The 21,115-nt window shown below is 41.9% G+C and overlaps 1 protein-coding gene across 4 annotated transcripts in view; it reads left to right on the top strand.

Annotated features, from left to right (window-relative positions):
* sik2b (salt-inducible kinase 2b) overlaps positions 1 to 21,115 on the top strand; it is a 39,310-nt gene that overhangs the window by 13,414 nt on the left and 4,781 nt on the right. For 2 of the 4 annotated variants that reach the window (XM_034867839.1, XM_034867837.1), the window contains exons 4-14: positions 4,203 to 4,364; positions 10,515 to 10,639; positions 10,857 to 10,980; positions 14,063 to 14,289; positions 14,629 to 14,781; positions 15,202 to 15,360; positions 16,924 to 17,155; positions 17,253 to 17,546; positions 18,733 to 18,890; positions 19,687 to 19,800; positions 19,976 to 20,061. In XM_034867839.1, coding sequence (XP_034723730.1) covers positions 4,203 to 4,364; positions 10,515 to 10,639; positions 10,857 to 10,980; positions 14,063 to 14,289; positions 14,629 to 14,781; positions 15,202 to 15,360; positions 16,924 to 17,155; positions 17,253 to 17,546; positions 18,733 to 18,890; positions 19,687 to 19,800; positions 19,976 to 20,061 — 1,834 coding nt within the window. Of the gene's footprint in view, positions 1 to 4,202; positions 4,365 to 10,514; positions 10,640 to 10,856; positions 10,981 to 14,062; positions 14,290 to 14,628; positions 14,782 to 15,201; positions 15,361 to 16,923; positions 17,156 to 17,252; positions 17,547 to 18,732; positions 18,891 to 19,686; positions 19,801 to 19,975; positions 20,062 to 20,969; positions 21,029 to 21,115 lie in introns of all 4 variants that reach the window. The other 2 variants (XM_034867841.1, XM_034867838.1) reach the window with 2 other exon arrangements.

Here is a 21,115-nt window from a genome sequence, read left to right as displayed (position 1 = left end):
TAAATCCATCTTAGTTAGTCTTTCCACTGTTCCAACAATAAGCAATGAGTCATTTTTGTCTAAATAAATCCTTAATTCACTGTAAAATGTTAAAAATATGCCGGCTCCACATACCATTAAAGAGCGACCCACTAAACAGCGACTCGTCTTCAACTCTAGATCCTTCTTCAAAGAGAGTGTCCAGTGAAAACATGGAGGAAACTGGATGTCATTAGAGTAAAATAATTCAGTTTCTGTTGGCATTGAAGGTCAATTTGAGCAAAGGTTTTGAGCTGCAGTGCTTGCAGAACTTGTGTCTGCAAGCATGCTTTACCTGCTTGTCAGTTAAAGCAGTATGAACCGGCTACAAAACAAATGTATTTCCAAACAGCAGATAATCCACATTCAGAGACTACCTGTCTGCATCTGTGAACTGTTGAAGTTTCTGAAGTCAGGACAGCGAAGGACGTCAAGTGATCTTCCCAGAATATAAATCGAGATTTCTGTGTTTGGGATGAAATAAACCATGAGGTGGAAAGAGTATTTTAGGTGGGTGAAACATGCAGGAGTATTTTTTAGACAAAACAAATGGGATTATTAATTTTAAATTTAAATCCTCACTTGAATGAGTAATTATCCCATGGTAAAGAATTTGACTGGAACAACCAGTAGTTGCAGTAGTTACTGATCTTTGACAAGATATAACTTGATAAAAGGACAGTGTTCACCTCCAACTGGCTCCAGCCCATTTTAACCCTTGAGAGTGTCAGTATTAAATCAGCACCGACAGACGGGACTTTAATGTGGTTGCTGTATTTAATAGCTTGTGTATCAGGTGCTGATGTGGAAAAGTAATGTGCGTTTGCACGCACACACACACACACACACACACACCATGCTTTCCCCACAGTGTTATCTGAAGTCCAGCCAGAGTTCTAGCCAACAAGCCAGTTTGTATCCATGATGTTTGTCCCCTCCAAACTTGCAGCTGTTAAGAGACTTCGGTCCTCACCCAGCTCTCAGCAGAAGAGGAACACAGTGGTTGTTGAGATGTCCCCTAATACCCATATGATTCATACTTGTTCTGCTCACTTTCCCAGAATGCCACTCTGCATGCCTCACTGTGCTAAGGCCCTTGCCCTCGCCAACAATGTATCAGTGGATTACTCATCCCTCCACTGGGGCAACGTGTATATGTGTGTGTGTGTGTGTGTGTGTGTCTGTGTGTCAGCAATTGCTTGTTTTTCAAGTGCTACTGTAAAACAAGCCGTGTACATAGTGCACCTGTTCATACAGAAATACGATTAGTTGTCTCTTTTAGCATTGGGTTTGTTGAGCATTTCATTCACAACATCAAGTGTTTTTTAGTGCTCCTGTCAAAGCCCCCTACCCAAAAAGTCAGGTCGTTTTAGCTCTAAAAGGAATCCTGCTTGACTGTAAAAATTCAGGGAGCAGTCAAAGGGCACTGGCAAAGAGTTGGTCCCTGCAACTACATGTATGTACAGGATGGGTTAAATGCAGAGGATAAGTTTTGTTTCTCAGTTTATTCTTAGAAATGACAGTAAAGGCACCTTTTCAACCTTAAAGAAAATAATTTTGCAGTTAAATTAATAGCAGCCCTAGATTTCTTAATGTATTGCCCAAAACTCCATGATGTTGCCCTAAGGCTATGGCTATGGCTTTGGCCATTGAAGGGCAAGTGTGATAGTGTGATGTGATAATGTGATAATTTGGTAAAATGTGGTCAGACAACGTGGTGTGGACATGATGGAATTGAACTAGTGTGTGCAAATTGTTGAGGATTGATTGTCTGACAAGCTCTTCCGTTGAAGCACACTGACATCTTCAGAGACTGAGACCAAAAAAGAGAGAGGTTTGATCCCAAAAGGCTTATTACTTTAGAGTCCTGTTCTCCTCACAGGTGCTAACTTAGACCACCTCGACACATTCCCTTTCACAGTGTGTTTTTTGATTAGCAGCATTGCTTGAAAGCAGCCCTGTTCACTGAATGGTCTCCTCTGTGGAATGTGCCAGCCACTATCTAATCAGGTTTTCTCACTCTATCAGATGTTAGCTATTTATCAACCACGCCGTTGACGACACAACAGCATAATTTCCCTGAAGTTTAATAGTGCAGTTTATGGCCTTTGGTCAGTTTTATTGTACAGTCTTTGTCACAGCACACAGCTGACCCTTTGGTCTACCGTTAGTTGAGACAATACAGAGCTGTTAAGATGAGGTGTTTAAATTTGTGATGCATGCCGCTGGCCTCAGGACATGCACTGCTCTACTCTAAATTTATTGGTTAGTTGATGGAACAACGTTTTTGATGTTAATGGGATGTGAAATTGGCTTAGTGTGACTTCTCTTTGCATCTTGACAGAGGCCTAGTTGTGAATCGGTGATCTCATCTTTACTTACATTTGTGTGCACACCAGGGAAATAAAGGCAATGTTACTTGTGTTATAAAGGGAAAAGTTATAAGGTTATGTAACAATGGTAAATATGGTGTAAAAAGTTCTTTGGTACACATTTTTTACTGTAAGCCCCTGCCTTCTTTGTGATTACAAAAATGCTCCTATATGAGATTTACACTCTGTTTACTCGTATATGAAGTTTTGTTGGCCGCTGTTTGTTGTGGTTGTTTTGCATTGTTTTCAGGTTTGGTCGGTGGTCTGTCTTCATGCCAGCTGGAAGGAAAGCCAACACAGTGTCCTATCTTGTTTGCCACAGAGTGTGAATTGAAGAGTTAGCAAGCTATCTGGACAGAGAGGTGTGAAAAAGGAACCCTGCCGACAGCAACAAACGCCACACTTTCCAAAGCTCTCAGGACTCCAAAACGTCGTACATCCTGTAGAATAGTCTGTCAGTCGAAAAAATAGAACATCTGTGAAAGTCTTGTGAGAGCAGAAAATGAGAGAAAGGTCAGTGATCTGGATGCTTGGAGAAAGAAGACAGTAAAACGTTTGATATTACCCCACCGCAGACTGCATAGACTAGTTTCATGCATCTTTCTAAACAACTACAAACTCAATCTGTCTCAATGCTCTGTAAACAGCTTGTGCTCAAATAAACAGATAAATCAGATCAGTTTTTGTTTGGCTCATTGGATAAGAACCAAGGATCACATTTACACTGGTATCTTGATTTCTCCCACTAATTATCAAGTGTGTTTCTGTGTGTGCACTCAAATCATACACTGACTACCTCCCACACCGTTCCAACTTTCTATACTAATGTGGACATAATATAGCAGAAGACCAGTTCTCAGTAATCTTGACCTCCCTTCTCCTCATGATGCTGTAACGACAAAGTTTCTCCACTGTCAACCAGGGCTTACTACACAAACAGTTGTACATCCTGCACTGAATCACTTTACAAAGCATGATATAATAGAGTTAGCTATTGGTGGCACCAGGCCTGCCCCTCATCCAAAGTAAATCAGCATTTCAACACAACCACCAAAACGTTGTAAAGAATGCATTTTTCCTTCTGGAAAAGCCCCTTTCACACATGCACTTTAACCCTAAAATGATGTGGACCTGGAGAAGCTTGATGTGAGCAAATGCAAATGTCTAGTGGAAATTAAATAGACTTTACCTTCCAGCTCCCTTAGTACAAACCCTGTGTAATGTTCAGATGAATCCATGTGTGAGCAGAGCAGGTCACTGTCTAGAGTTCACAGCAGACAAGTGGGTGTGTTGATGACCTTTCTATCATTCTACTTGCGCGTAACCGGTAGAAAAAAAACACATCATATGGTGAAGAATCAGGAAGATTTACACGGAGACATTAACAAAAACTTTGAACTGGAAAGACGACAAGATTCAGAAGCCGAAATTCTCGGAACGGCAATAAACTCTGTTGTTTATGACCAAATTACGAGGCAGCTATGTGACCACAGTGTATCAGCATCATGTCCTGCCTCCTGCACCCTCTACCAAGACGCCACCCTGCTACTAAACCAAGTGGCCTGTTTCCAGAAATTGACACAGATAATCTTGTCATGTGTGAAGAGACAACTGCGGACAATGACAACTGCAGACAATGTCTGGATCCGATCTGTCGGATATTGTCTGGAGTCCATCTAAGAAATCTGATACTTTGTTTGGAAGGCCCGGAGAGTCATATTTTATAAGTCAATGTATAATATCTGCACATGCTTCTAACATGACACATTACCTCTCTCCACTGTCTTTGTTTCTCTCTCTCTTTGGCTGCAGACTATCTGGCAAAACACGGCCGTCTCAGTGAGCTAGAGGCCAGGAGGAAGTTCTGGCAGATCTTGTCGGCTGTAGAGTACTGTCACAATCGCAACATTGTCCACAGAGACCTGAAGGCGGAGAATCTGCTACTGGATGGCCACATGAACATCAAGATTGCAGGTACCGTAACAATGTAGTGCAGGAGGATATAAACTTATTGATGGATGAGGAATACAGGATGTCGGCATGGACCCATTTAGTTTTGATCCATTGCCTGCCATGATCTCAATGCCGGCGTAGTTCAGAAATGTCTTAACTACCTGCCCAAGCCATTTGCACAGTGTTGAGAAGTGGTCAGAGGTTGCTTGCGAGATAGCTGTTAGCTGAAAGATGCCAGGACAGACCTCTTAAAATCTCAGCAAGAATCCAAAGCTTTGTGCCACCTTTTCCAAACACATGATCAGAGGAGATCAAACATCCTTCCCCAGTGACGCCTAGCTTTAATTTTGAGGAGGAAACATTAAAGATAAAGGGACACAAAGAGGCAGAGATCAAAGGTAGTTTTGAGACTAGGCTTGAGGTCTATAAGTATAAGCTTTAAAGTGTGATCATTAAGCAACTGGCATTTAGAGCTAGCTAGTGAGAATGCCACCCTACTGCTGTTTCACAGATTCCAGGAGGGGGAGGCTGGAAGGTAGTGTGGGGAAATAAAGGTGGAGGTGGTGAATGGGATTGGTAATTTTGCAGATAAAATAGCAGGTGAGAGGGTGAAGGGAGAATGATGAGGAGTTGTGCAGAGCAGGGTTGCAGGGTTGCAGCTTTGACAGTGCTCTGAAACAGGCCAAGGTTTACCTTAGGCTAGTCAGAGCTCATGCTAAAATCCATCTAAGGTGAACTTATCACATGAGGACAGCTAAAAATACAGGTGTGAAAAGACACCAGACAGAGTATGACTGTGTGTTTCAGGGAAAATGTCCCTCTGTCCTAAAGGACTTCATGTTGTGCACTCAAAAAGTGGACTAAAATCATTTGTATATTGGTCTGATAAATGCTGCTTCATGGGGGAAATATTACCAATCAGCCTCCCAGTTAACCTGCATACAAGTCATGGCCAGTGTTCAGTGTCTTTTTTATTCTTCTTTTTTCTACTAAAAGGTCAAATCAAATAAGGAAATAATATACAAAACTATACAATAACTGATAGAGAACGGAGTGTTTCACCTGCATCGTTACTCACATCATCCTGTACACTGTTTCTCAAAAGGGTCCAAGATGATAACTTGGAGATGTTATTACCCCAGCAGCAGTAATTTTCATAAACATGTCTGACTCACAGCCAATTGTTGGCACAGCAGATTAGATTTAAAGCAGGAAAACAATGAACAGAACATTACCTGGCTTGCGATTAGAGAAAAGGTCTCCGGGGAGGACATCAGCAGCAAGGTACATTCTGTGCTTCTCCTACCCACAACACGCTCTGTCAAGTTTGCCAAATGGTAGATAAAGTTTAGTGCAGTACATGTGAAAGACAGTCCTCACTTCAAATTCTGTACTGCATCAGTAATATTGGTGTCAGTAAAGATCAGCCATCTATTCAACCTTTGTTCAAGAGAGACACCTGCACATTTTCTTTTATTTTTCTGTTCTTGCTGGGCTAATGTGCATCTAGAGTTGATTCTAATGTTTGGTTGTTTTTTAAATCAATTAATCTGTTGATTTGAACCTTAAAGGTGCCCTTCGGAGTTTTCTTGGCTATAAACCAAAGTTGTGTTTTTTTCTGTGTAACTCACTAAAACATTGTATTTATCCTTCAGCTCTATTAAATGTGACAAATACATTTCCTTCTTCGTAAAACAATTGGCAATTTTCTTTAAAGTTTGAAACCTGCAATGTTTATATTCTTGTTTACTAGCAAGAAGTCTTTTTTCTTGCCTTTGCTGGTGCATTTCTGCAAAAAACAAAACGGGGCCCACTCATGCACTAATCGTACAAATCGTAAAAACAAATTACAGATTAGCTACTAAATAGCTAAATTCAAATTGTGTAGGACTGCACAAAACAACAAGAAATTATTGACGTTATCAATTAAATGATTTATATTGAAAATAACATTTTGTTTTTGAAAGTTTAAAAAAAAATAGTGTATGATAAAATACTAATACATTTATTATTATTGTTATTATTATTAACTTCAGGCTTTTCTTATAGAAAGGCTAGATTAGGTAATAGTGTAGGTGCTGCATCATAAAACATATAATAAAACAACAAACTACTAAGTGTCACTTTGTGTTCCTGTAGCATTTTGGCCCACTGTGGGACTGGACCTTTGGGACAGTTGCTCACTTAGTCCAGTTGGTCATTCAGCCTTGCCGACTAACGGTCCAAAAAAATCACAATAAACAACAATATAAATGAGTGAAAGCAGCAAATCCTCACATTTGTGAACCCCACACCAATGATGATACATGATGAATGTGAAAAAAGTGTTCTTTTTCTTGACCTATCAGCTAATTATTTCAGCGCGAGTCTGCATGCATGTCCAGACAGAGTAACCATGTTTCTGGGTTTTTCATTCAGTCCAGTTATTTCTCCCTGCTTTCTTAAGGCCACCCCTGGTCAGTCTGTATGAAGCTTAACCAGGCAGCGGCCAGTCAAAGAAAGGTCATGCTTAAAGGTGTCTGCAGAGGAGAGGGAAATTGGCAGCAGGGGGTGCCCTTTATGTTTTAATTTTAAACGGCCCTAGTACATTTGAGTTGAGTTGAAGGGGATTGAAAGAGAGCAGGAGAAATAACTAAAATATAAGAGAGTTACTGGATCAGCGGAGAGGAGCCAGCCTTTGCGGCTTAGCTGGAAAATATGTATATTTTGGGTTGAGTTTGCTATGATCACATAACAAACAAAAAAGGGTTCAGGAGAACCACTTTCAGAAAAAAAACACAGTAATGGACAATAGGATGGTAAACATATGGCCCTTACAATATACTGTGAAACAATATATAGAGGTACACAGTTGTTGCTGGTATGTCTTCTTTCTAATAGCTATACCTTTTATTATCTCTGATTATATTTGGTCATCGTGGTCTATGTTGTTTTTCAAATTACTGTCAAACAATGATTCCCATTGAGCTTCATAGTCCATTCTAGACTTTGGAAACAGCAGCTGATAGAACAATCTCATCTCATGGACCATCTGTGTCTTGTCATGAGTACATCACAAGACATAGCAAGCAAACTAATATTTCTTGCTTATTAGTTAAATTAAATAATTATTAGTAAATTATTAGCTTCAAGCTCCCAGTCCTGGCAGCCCGGTTATGTGAGCTAAATAGCTGACGGCAGCCATACAGTTAGCAGCTTTCTAAGCTCTCTATCCATCCGGCACAGCAGCCGTAGGACATCAGATGAAACACCATGACAACGTTTTCTTCATAAAATAAGATTAACGACACACCAAAGGTACACATTGCGAGAACAGGTGTTAGGGGCGTACAGTTGTGATGAAACAGGCACTATTCTTCCTATTACCAATCAGAGTAGCATCAAAATGATTTTGAAGCTGTTTAGAGACATAACCATCTTAAATATTTTTCTGGCATTCAATATTTGTGATTAAATAAGTACCAGTGATGTGAAAATTCAAGGGGAATTAATCTATTTAGTAATCTAACTTAAATTTACACAGCTAATTTGGTTTGGCAGGACTGTGCAGATGTGCTTTGGTGATTGATCCGATTGGATTGACAGTGACAGACAATCCAACTGTGGTCAGATTCTGATTAAAATGTTGATAATCCTGATTGGACAGAGAAAAGGTTTGTTGATGAGACAAGACAAGAAGGCACAAGAAGACTAAATCCAGGGCGGTGCATCCTGAGTTGCAGCCATTACTATTTCAATGCTTATACCTTATTAGAAATAACATGGTAACATTTGGGACTGCTGGGTGCTGTCCTCTTACTGCGGTGGGATGTGATCACTTTATACACGCGTCATGTTCACACACAAAGTTTTATAAGCAGTTAGCTGGAGTGGATTCCAGTGTGAACTGTTTAAGCTAATAATATGCTAATACTTTAGTGTGCGACAAACACACACACACACACTCCCCCACCCCGCCCTTCCTGTTGAGCTACGAGTACTGTTAGTCACCTGCAGCGTGCTGGAGCATTTGACGTCAACCAGTCTGCTCAGTATTCAGCTCCATGAAATGGGTCACAGCTTCTGACGATAAACCAACTGCACTGCTTCGCTCTGCTCTGCTCTGCCTGCGTCTCACATCTCACCTCCACAGCAGCATCAGACAGTAAACATACTTGTAATAAACCCCACTGTGGCACTCCGCTTTACCCTCCACTTTGCCAGACACACCTGCTAACTGCACTGCAGCAATTAAATGGATGGAATACATGCACTTACACACAGTGTCAACAAACCTGCCACGTCCTTTGCCATTGCAGTTTGCAACAATCTCTCAAACCTGGTTCCTACATGTCTTTTCCAGTGAGCCACAATTTCATGCACCATTTTATGTATTGCAGGTGTTTTTTAATTGTTTTGTTCACCCCATTTATGTCAATAAGGATAGACTAAATAATATAACACTTCTCTGTATAACGCAGTGCAATTAAACTGCACTGTATAAAAAGTCCAAGCTGACTCTATGAAACACCACTCTAAAACAATTTGAACAAAATCCAGAAACTATAACCTTCAGAAAGGGAGGATTTGTTACATGACCGTGTTGTATCAGACTGCATTATCACAAATAATTAGCTGAATATCTTTGGGTTTTGGTCTGTATTGGCTTTCTTCATTGGACAATACAAGAAATTTGAAGATTGTGCTTGTGCTCTTGTGTACTTTTCTGGCATTTTATATTTGTCTGGTAATAAACCGCTATGTATAATCATTAACACTGTACATTTCCATATCATTTGAACAATATCTATTGTCAATTTTCAAAGTATAATTATGTAAACACAGATACATTACACTTGTATGCCACTTGTATGGAAAACAAATAGCTATCTTGACCATGAATAAACTTAGTCCTAGCACAAAGGCCTACACTTCAAGTAAAAGAAAACAAGACAGAATCTGAATAAACACATTTACATTTGTTTTCCTAGAAAGAGGAATGGGCCTGGGACTCTCCTGATAGTAGTTTGAATAACGGCTTAAATGGAGTTAGTGCCATTCTTATGCATGTGTGTAGGTGCCCATTAGTGAGTTGGAACGGTAATTGGTTTTAATAATGTTCATAGCGGAGAAAGCTTACTCACAGCTGTGAGTCGAAGCATAGACAAGGTTTAGTGCCACTTTGGTTAGACCAGTCAGAAAGTAGCAAGAGCAGGTACTTAATGCTGTCATCTTTCTCCCATCTCATTCATGCTCTTGTTTTCTTTAGCGAACTGTCTACTTTGTAATGTGTTTTCCTGACACTGATAAAATGTCACAAGTTGAAAAGATACCATTTACAATTCTTAAGCGGCAGAAAGAAAACATCAAATCTGAGAAGCTACAACCAGCAAATATTAAGTATTCTTTACTTGATAAAGCATTAGGAATAACAAATCAATTATGAAAATAGTAATTTCACTAATTAAATTTCACTAACTTCACTGTTGATGCACTATATGGTTAATCATCTCAGCACCACAAAATATAACTAGTGGCAAGTTTTGTAAAAACCTAACTAGGAGCACGAAGAGACAAAACATTTACTGGAGCAAAGTTAAAGAAAGAGGAAGGTGGGATGGGAGAGAGGGAGAAAGATACAAACTAATACAAAAAGGGGATTGGCTGAGTAATTGCAGGAATGCAAGTTGGCTCATTTTGATTTGGAAGATTTTACTGCAGCTCTTAGTTGGAGTTTAATGAAAGTCATACAGGAACTTCTCAGCCTTTTTGTGTGTATTTGTGCAAGTGTACGTTAGAGTTTATTCACTTTACAGACAACCAATCAGACCACAGCATTGATGACCTCATGTCAGTCTCCTGGGGAGGTTACCTCATACAAAGATCTGTTTCCTCAGTGTACAAATATGTTGATCACATATTACATTATGCAAAACCTGCAGACCCTTTTGTTCTGGACATTTTCTGTGTACAGTTTGACCACTTCTGCACAGTCTTTCACTGCAGCTACACATATTCACCATTCACTTTTTACAGGCGCAAATACTGAGTTACAGGTTGCCATATGTACAGCACAGGGCCTGTACAAGGAAAGTTACAGTCCAACTTTAGGTACAAAACGTTTATGTTTAGAATTACCTGTACCTTTCTTCCCAAACCAACCCCCCACCATTTCTGTTTTTCCCTGGGTAGATTTTGGATTTGGGAACTTCTTCCAGCCTGGGGAGCCTCTGGCCACATGGTGCGGCAGCCCACCATATGCTGCTCCAGAGGTCTTTGAGGGACAGCAGTACGAGGGTCCACAGCTAGACATCTGGGTAAGACCAGTGATTGTGTGAAGTAGACAACTGTACCTGTGTGTGACTATGTGTCTGTGTACAATACTCCTATTACCTTATTTACAGTCTCCTGATTGATTCATCTACTACCTTGTCCTTCTTCTTTCTCTGTCTGTCTGTGTGTGTGTGTGTGTGTGTGTGTGTTTGTGTGTGTGTGTGTGTGTGTGTGTGTGTACGCACGTCTTTTCATCTTCAGAGTATGGGGGTGGTGCTATATGTGCTGGTATGTGGTGCGTTGCCCTTCGATGGGCCCACTCTGCCTGTACTTCGACAGAGAGTCCTAGAAGGAAGGTTTCGCATCCCCTACTTCATGACTGAAGGTAAGAAGAGACTCACTGGGATATTGAACACAAAATAAGATGGGACTATGCCAATTCCCACTTCTCAGTATCTCGCGTTCCTGTGAATTTACACACATGCAGTGTATTTGTGAGACACCTATGGTCTCTCTTGTCATGGTATGTATTCGAACTGAGGAAAAATGGCATGTAATTCCTGTGAGGGATACTGCCACTCAGATGAAAAGATCATGCATTCCTATTTGAGTCACCATACTGTTGCAACCACTCAGGGGGTCATTTCATTAATGAGGAACATTACACACATTTGAAGGGGATACAGTAGAAGACACTCTGTCATTGTCCTCTGTAAAGTGAATATGTGCGTCAGTGTTTCTGTGCATGCATTCAGGCTGCTGAGTGAGTCAGGTTGGCTAACCGTTTTAAAGCAGCCCTGCTGTTAGCGGCTGTGCTAGCTAGCTGGCAGCAGATTAATACCAGAGCTGGAGCTGTTTATGTAACCTGGGAAAGAGCCAGTGAAGCCTTCCAGCAGTTCTCCTGTCTGTCTCTCTGAGGAGACTCTGTTTGTATGTGTGTCTAACTCACACTATATCTGTGAGACATATTCCTGTTAATCTGTGGCCCTGTCTGTTTCTCTTGTCTTGTTTCTGTGTGTCCCATCTGCAAGTTTGTAGCCCTTTCTCAACAGGGGTTGTGGTGAGAGACTCATCCAGATTTGTTCAGGATCTTGAAACAATTAAGACATAAGGGGAATGTAGGAGTGTAATGTCAGCTCCGTGGCCAGATTGACACTAAATCCCGCCTCCCCACCCCCAGTCCAGCCCCTGTTCCCTGAACAAGGAGAACAGAGTGTGCTGATTTCTTCATCCAGAAACAGTCCATCTCATCTCCACTTGTTTCTCTTGCTGGTCAACAGTGTCGTACACATCACAGCCTAGCACTGCACAGTAAACTATCTTGTGGACTACTCCCAACATACTGACTAAATAACTGCAGTAAGGGTTGTCTTATGTCTCCCCTGCCGTTGCATATTGCACAGACCTGGTAGATACTTGTACACAAGAGCCAACAGTCATGTTACCAGAATAATTAGCTCTACAAAAAAAGGTCAGAATAAAAAAGTAAAATAATCCCCATCACAAGTTCTGAGTCCAAGGTGATTTCCTGAATTTGCTTGTTTTGTCACAACATCCCAAAGATGATGTGACGAATTTACATAATAGAAAACAGAGAAAAGCAGCACATGATTCAAATGTTGTCTTTAATAAAATACTAATCATTAATGAATTTGCAAACTAGCTTTCTGTTATTGACAAATTGATTTATCTGCTTATTAATTTAGCTCTAAGTAAGCTACTTGAGAACCCATTTAAAAAAAGAAATACATACATGTGAAGCTCTAATGCTTGTATTGCTGCTTCAATTCAAGTGAAAACTGGTGAAGCTTTGAATTGCCGTTTGTGTTGCATTTTATGTCTGTACGTAGGGTTACACTCATGTTCACAGTCATGCGTGATAGTTGCCTTTTATATGTATTAATTACGGTCTGTTATTTGTTAGCTCATGTATCTGATAGAGTTAATGACATAGATCTGATAAAGTCAGCCACAGTACCTAGTCTCTGCCCTCCATCTTCTTGCAACAGAGTTCTGTTCTCCTTTGTTGGGGGACTTAGTGCAACTTTACACCACTGGGACATGTGTAACAAGTGTTAACTGGGATGGTTCTGTGGTTAAGTCATGGTGGTGTAATGTACTGGCTAAGAAAAGTGTGTCAATCAATCAGCCGGCTAGACGGTTATGCAGTGCCATACCCTTTACGTAGTTCAACCTTCCCTGGTGGTTAGTAGCTTTGACAAATGTGCTCAGCTTCAACTGTTGCCATAAACACGGCTGTAGCAACAAGCAGAGCCTGAGTAACTACTGGGTCAAACATATTGTAGTGTATTGTATTTGAAGCATGTTGTAACTTAGCAGCTGCTTAGATGCCACAGCATGGAGCAAAAGTGTAGTGAAAGGCACACTGGTTTTATACATAATGGGGAAAAATTGAGTTTGCTGAACCGCCAGGTACAAGGTAGAAAATTTGATGTAAACACGTTGGTAGATCAGCAGGGCAACTGGGAAGAATGTGAAGCAGGGAGTAACTGCAGCTATGTCCTTGGGCTTATGAAGTGCTAACTCTCTGACAGACGACAGGATATCTGTGGATATTGGTAGAGCAATAAGGAAGAAGGTGACCTGCAGAAGGTTGCTTGTGTAGACATTTACAACTCTTTTTAAACTCTAAAATGGCTAAAGGATAATAGCGTTTAAAAGAGTATGACTTTTGAAGTATGACTTTTTATTTTATAGTAAGCATAATGGAATAAAGACAATATGATAATTAGATTTTTAAATTAACTTCAAAAAAAGAACAACTTTAGTCACTTAAGACATATTTTGCTGATTTATTTTCCAGCCATATGTCAATACATTTTCAATCAATATAAAAAAAGTCAAAGTGGAGATGATTCATTACAAAAACATGTTTTAATGAAGATAGTATTAAAGATCAAGTAGATAATACAACAACTGTAGGCCCCATTTGTTAAGAACACACCTGTTTTGCTTTAAGACTGTAGCAGCAGGGTATATTGGTAATGATGCTGTGTGGCGGACAGGAATGCGGTGCAGGCAGTAGGGGAGCAGACAGGCCAAAGCGGCAGAGCCAGGGGGACTGTAATCCTGTTAAGAACCCAGCTGTGTCTGACGTCAAACTCATCTAGCCACTAACTAGAGGTGAGGAGCTCTCGTAAGGAAGGGAGGAAAGTAGAAAAGAGTGTAGACACACTGCTCAGAACTGACAGCAGAATTTAGCAGGTTTAAAGGTCTTATGTTTTTATTTCTCCTCCCCTTTAACTGGGCGACTATGTCAAGGACATGGCACATTGTGGCTTTATTTGCTTTAACATAGTTTAAATAGTATTCAGTGTTCGGCATTATAAACAACAACATAAACAAACTCTCCCTTTTTTTTAAAGTGGTGATTCTAACAAATGAAGGGCTACAAAAAACCTCGTCACATCATCTATGATTGATTGTTCTCTCCCACCCCTTTGCAGACTGTGAGCACCTGATCCGAAGGATGTTGGTACTGGACCCATCAAAGCGTCTGTCTGTGGCGCAGATCAAGGAGCACAAGTGGATGGCTCTGTACGCTCCCGTACAGAGGCCTGTTCTGTACCAACAGCCTTCAACTGCTGAGGGCGAGGCAGTTGTGGGAGAGTACAGCGAACAGGTCCTTCGCCTAATGCACAGCCTTGGCATTGACCAGCACAAGACAATAGAGGTGAGGACTTAGCTGGCTCTATCAGGGTATGAAAGGCTTCAGGTGTAAAGGTCAGAGCTGGTCAGAGAGTATGGTCTTCACGTACAATTTTGAGGTAATTTGAGGTTATAATTTATATGCAATATATGCTGTCTTTTCTTTTACAACATTCTGTGTATTGTATTTCTTACCTACACTCTGCTCTTTAGCTGCTGCAATAACCCAATTTCACACTGAACAGTGACAAAGCATGATCTCAGCCTATCTTAAGAGCTGTTGCAGTCATCCACAATGGAATTTGTGCTTTAGTAATAACTTCAATTACAGACGCCACCATTTATGTTGTCTGTCATCCCCCAGTCTCTGCAGAACAAGAGCTACAACCACTTTGCTGCTATCTACTACCTGCTGGTGGAGCGCCTCAAGGCCCATCGCTGTAGCTTCCCCGTCGAACAGCGGCTCGACCCCCGCCAGCGACGGCCCAGCACCATCGCCGAACAGACTGTCGCCAAGGTAGCCACACCGTGTCATGCCAACGAGGGGCTTCTAAATTATGTGTACAGAGATTAATAGACACAAATCCCTGATCAAAGCTCCCTTATTCACACCTGCACCCATGAACAATCAAACGGACAGACACCACCCATCCGTTTATTTATCCAGCCAGCTTTTTTTCTGGCCAGCCTTGATCTTAAGGCGTCTGTCTCAGTTACATTATTCATCATTCTCTTTTTTTTTTTTCCCACAGTCTGTTCTTAGAGACACTTTGCAATTTCTTTTTCATTTCCTTTACCATCTAGGATATTTTTGTCTCTTTTAGATTACAAAGTCAAAGTCGTAATGGCATTATTATCAAGGATGTTGTTAAATATTGGACGTTAATTGGAGAAGGATCTTTGATTTGTCAAAATCTCTGTTTCTATCTCTCCGCAGTCGACCAGTGGTTCAGCACAAGTGGGTTTGCTCCCGCAGGGAGTTCGTCTGTTGCGCTCCCCTGCTGTGCCCCAAGCCTCCCCTGATGCTTTTTCCTTCCCCCAGACTACAAGTCCCCTGGAGCAGCATTTCATGGTGGAGGATGTCAACATACCCAAAGTAGGTCCAATACCGGTAAAAACAGCCTGTCATTCTGTTTGTATGTTCGTCCTCTTTCAGTTTTTGAAGTTATAGTTATTACAGTCATTATCAGCTTGCACAACTATGTCCTGAAACATTATTCCAGTAAGTTTGACATTGATTCGCTTTGACAAGCATACCCACTCACTGTGAATCAGGTGTGTGTGTGTGTGTGCTGCACCTAAGGCGCCCTTGACTCCTTAGAGGTTTTGAGCAATGGCTTGCTCCTTCAACCTGTTGAGTGCAGTTGACTTGGTCTCTTATGTAAGAACTCAGCACACATCAGACAGGACAGCTGCCTGTCCTACAAAGCTTCTTGACAAACACACACAATAGTGAGTGCTCTCACTATTTCCTTTTGATCTGGAACAACCAGCAATCTTTGCCTTTTAGGCCTGTTGTTGAGCTGACTGACTATTACAGAACACAGACACCAGTGGTCTGAGATGATGGCCACACACACCTGCAAGGGCTACACACACACACACACACACACACACACACACACACACACACACACACACACACACACACAGATGCAACGTCAAGATGCCTGGCTCCAATAAAGAGTTGTGTGCGTGTGTTTGGATGAGAGAGAGAGAGAGAGAGAGAGAGAGAGAGAGAGAGAGAGAGAGAGAGAGAGAGAGAGAGAGAGAGAGAGAGAGAGAGAGAGAGAGAGAGAGAGAGAGAGAGAGAGAGAGAGAGAGAGAGAGAGAGAGAGAGAAGTGGAACAGAGACAGAGTGCATGTTATCTGGGTGAATGGAGCCTGGTTATGTAAGCTGTCCTGTGATGATGATGTGACCTATTGCGAAGCTGAGTGAACACAAATGGACAGGAAGCTGCTGTGCTGCTCCAGTGATCCTGCCACAGCGACCTCCTACCCATCAGCCAACACCTCATCTTTTCTTTTTTAGTTTTTCCTTCTTTCTTCTCCATTCAGCTTCTTTCGCTCCTCTTCTTTATACTTCTACTTCCCTCTCCCCTTATGACCCACACAATTTTTCTTTGGGTGTGTGTGAATGTGTGTGCACGTGTGTTGAGTAACTGCATTCCTATCCCAGCACACTACAGAAAGCAGATAGGGAATTGGGCAAAGTTGCTCTTTCTAGACCAACACCAGGCTTTCTGCTCGCTGCGCCCACTTATGCAGCCACTTTGTGTGTATCTGTGTGTGTCACACAGCACGTTTAGTCAAAGCTCACTTCCTGGCCCTGCATTCCTTTATCCCCACCTTCCACCTCTATGCTAACACAAACATGCGTGCATGCTGCAACAAACAACGCACACACTCCCATTATGACACCAACTGTGTTGAGTTGAAGAAAAACCGAGGGAGGAGAGTACCTAATGGAGCCCTCATTCTCAGTATGGGGTCTCCTTTGTGCGTGTTTGCGCTCTCCCTGTGTGTTTAAGATGCATGATTTACCAACAGTGGGTCCTGGTTCCTTCAGTGTTCAGCTGTTTCCTTCCTAGCACAGTCAGTTTTGAATGTATGGTTATCATTCTCTCTTTCTGTCCCTTTTTATCCCCCCTTCGTCTAGGTGAATGGCTGCCTGCTGGATCCCTTGCCTCCCCCCACTGTCCTGCGCAAGTCCTCCACTTCGTCACCTAGCAACATGATGGAAACATCGATTGATGAAGGCATCGAGACGGAGGAGCCCGACACAGAGGATGATCCGCCCTACCTGCCCTCGGCCTATCAAACAGCTCGGTTCGGCCAAAGGCGACATACCCTCTCTGAGGTGACCAATCAGCCGAAGCCTTGGAACCAAGGTATGATGTCACCTGATCGAACGCACACCTTTGGAGTCTATCACATGCATCAAATGCTGAAGCAAAGCTGTTTAAAATAAAGAATTTTGTCCCCCAGGTAAATTATTTGCTCTGGGCCATAACCCCTCCATGGGCAGCGTGGATTCGGACATGGGCCACGACATGGGCTCAATGCACAGCGACCTTGGCCTGCTGGAGGACCCCCCCTCTCTCAGTGAAGTAGTACCAGCCAACAGCTCTTCTCCTGGCGTAACTACTACACCTTTCTTGAACGCTCGGCCTGCCAATCCAGCAATGGCTGTCTTGACGTCGCAGCACAGGGAGACTCACAACCGCTCCCCCATCAGCTTCAGAGAAGGACGCCGTGCCTCTGACACCTCACTCACCCAAGGTCAGGACTAGGAGTGTTAATTTGTCTTTTTTTCCTATATCCATTCATTGTTCTTTTTGGATCCTCACTTCAGTTTATGTTTTTAATGCAGAAGCCTTTTAGGCTCGTCTTTTTTCGTCAACAATAATGCTTGTTAATTGAGTCTTAGTCAGCGTTTTTGGACATCTGTGCAATCTTGTCTCCGTCATGGAAAAAAAGGTCGTTGACAAACATATTTAGTCTTGTCTGATGAAATTAACATTATCTTTCACACACTTTTTCCCCGTCTCTTCCCCCTCTCTCACTCTATACTGTCCTTCTGACAACTATGACGGTGATGATTCACATTATGAATCACAGACACACAGATATTTTTGAAGGTTCTCAACCCACATATCGCACCCCCCCCCCACCCCCCCTTCTCTATCCTTCTCTTTTTCACTAACTCTTTTTCTATCTGTTCAAGCTCATTCTGTTTTGCTTTCTGTCTCTTTTCAAAGTTTGTGGCAGAATCTGTCTTTCCTCCACATCAGAGAGGAAAAGGAGCCCAAACATAAGAGGAAAAGTTAAACAACCTCAATCTACCATTTTTCTCCTTTTACACCTACATTATTCTGTGCCTGCTGGTTGTAAATCACCTGTGCTTTAGCCAAGTAGAGAAATGATTATGATTATGGCTTGTTACTTCTATAGCACTACATTGACAGCCTGAACTGTGCGCTCCAAGTTGGTATTTTTGGTTATTTATTTATTTATTTATTTATTTTTCCTTCATAATCCTCTTTGGAGAGTGTTGATGCAGTGGATTCCGTTTGCGTCAGCCTGCTGACTCTGGTTTTTAAATAACTCCCACCATCATGGTGAGTCGGGTCCTATTGTTCACAGTCACAGCTTGTCACCACTGGATGGGTCTTATCAGAGCTACTTGCTGTTGCGCACGCACACACACACACACACACACACACACACACACACAGATACAGATACTCTCACACACACACCGGCAGCTCCTCATGACGTACATCCAGTCCCATTATCAGTAGGGTTGATGAAAAGCGTTAACCTATCAACCAGTTTGATAATTTCAGTGAGGATAAATGCTGACTCTCTTACTGGACAGAGCCTTTGACATTGTGTTTTCTTCTTTTGATTAGCTGCAAGAATAAATACTGGCTTTCATATTGTGGGGATTTGTTTATGCTTTCAGGTCTGGTTGCATTTCGTCAGCACCTCCAGAATTTGGCGAGGACCAAAGGCATCCTGGAGCTGAACAAAGTCCAGATGCTGGTGGAACAGATGGGCACTGGGGAAGGGGCTGCCATCGGCCCCCTGGGACCTCAGCACCACTTACACAACCTCCTGGAGGTCTGTCCTGTTGCATAAACACACACACACACACACACACACACACACACACCCCTCCTTTACTCTCTAACCTATTCAAAATCTTTCTCGTCCCAAACCCATTCTGAACCTTAGTCCTACTATCTCCATGTTGCCCAGAAAAAGAAAAAAACAGGCACCCAGGCTGTTGTGTAACCCCAGGCGAGGCAGCCAACTATGGCTTGTTTACTGTCTCCCGTCCCCTGGGTCCTGGAGCCTAGGCCAAAGTGAATGTAGCCATTGTTGAAGTCAATCAGACTTACCCATAGTAGCGACTGGCACTCAGTAGGCCCAAGCTGCAATCACACACAAAGACGGGTACACATATACACTAAATAACACACACGCTGCAAGGAGAACCCTTTAAGGAAAGATCCATAAGCTTCCAGTAAAAAAAAAAACTACACACAAAATCAATTGTGGAAGCAGACAAGATCTAGTTGTTTTCCTTTTATCCATCTCTCATAATGCAATAACGCAGCTCTTTGTTGATTATGATGCTCGGGCCCCATCATCCTTTTAATTTGCATTCATTTCATTTAACTACTGTGTTATCCCTGTGGTACATGCCATTTAGAGAAAGGCATCTGGCTGATCAGTCACCACACAGGCATTTGGGCAGGAGACAGCATGGATAATCCAGTTAGACCACACGATGAAGCACCCAGACCCTGACACAGCTTTATTAACTGACAGAAAAAGGGATCTGGGATACGTGTGTCCACAAGCATGTGTGCATGAGCATAAACATCCCTTGTTCTAATGTTTTTGATTTAAGGGTGAAGCATCCAAGCAACAAGAGGGCCTAGCTTTATACCAAGGCGCGCTGCAGCCACCTCTGCTGTCCCGCAGACAGAGTTTAGAGACACAATACCTCACTCATAGACTACAGGTACAGTCTATCACTCATTATCTGGCTTTTTTGCATAACATTCAGTGATACCATTTAGAAATGTAAGGATTATCAGCTCTGCCATGATGCAACAATAATAAAACCGTTTGTAGCCATTGTTACCATTGTAATTATCCTGAACACCATAATCATCTCTCTTCTATCCATCCCAAAGGCCAACGTCTTGGCTAACAGTCCCGCTAGCTGCCAACTTTTCTGTCAGGATACTCGAAGTTTAGAGCAACAGCTGCAGGAACACAGGTAAATCACACTTTAAACGTTTTCTCCGCACATTTTATTCTTTATTCTTTTTGTCCCTCCATTTTGTGAAATATTTTCAAAGCCTTGTGTTAATTTAGCTGTTGTGAAAGGTCACTGCTGGAAGATTGTATTTAGAGCAAAAAAAAGCATTTGCTTAGATACAAATAAATCCCAATAAGGAAAGTTGGTTAAAAGTTGTACTCCTCCAACAAGAACTGAACAAACACCCAGGAATTAAACTAGGTGTTACAGTTAGCTTGCCTGATAATCAGACTGAAGTGCCATTTAGTTTCATGTCATTCAGCCTGACATTATGTTCATGTTTGCTGATTTCTTTTTAGAAAGGGGTTATTTTGTTTCTGGGTTTGCTCTAACTGTAGTCACAGTTGGTAGTGGCAGTCAACGTTTTTCACATTGATTAAAGAAATTTGTTGACTTGAAGTCCGCAAAATCAGTGATTTCTTTTTAAACACATTACATATGCTAAAAATTCTTGTTGAACACAGTTACTGCTCACTGCTGTGGGCGTGTGCATTGTACTGTCTGTTGTCACGAAGCGGCAATTGTCTTTGGCTTAGGGTGTGTGAATACATTTTATTTTTGCTTTACCAGTAACAGAACTAAGAGTAGTTATTTCTGTACAGCTGTCTCTCATCCACGCTTCTCCCCATTTTTCTGTTGCTATCTTTCCTGGATGTACTAAGCTCTGTTTTTCCAACTGTCAATGAGCAGAGCACGCCTATTCACATCACTGAACAAACTGCTTATTCCTCCACGCTTGCATTGGTGGCCCCTCTGATATAAAGATGTTGATGGATGAGGAGATGTTCTTACTTGTCCACTTAGTCGGGATCATAGCCACTACCAGGTCATAGCTGATGGTCTTCTCTGTCATCTCCTGTGTTTAGTCTTATGTTTACATTTATAAACCTTGACCAGCCAGGCTAGCAGAGTTAGCAGGAAACTGGTGAGTCTGTTTCCCTATCGTGATGAGCACCTCGTTGTCATGAGATAGCCGTAGAGATGGTCTTGAGCTCATTTTTTCCACCTTTTT

Source organism: Etheostoma cragini, chromosome 3 (assembly GCF_013103735.1).
Source record: "Etheostoma cragini isolate CJK2018 chromosome 3, CSU_Ecrag_1.0, whole genome shotgun sequence".
Lineage (NCBI taxonomy): Eukaryota > Metazoa > Chordata > Actinopteri > Perciformes > Percidae > Etheostoma > Etheostoma cragini.
The sequence above is the reverse complement of the archived record's forward strand: the minus strand, read 5'-3'. Positions and strand labels throughout refer to the sequence as shown.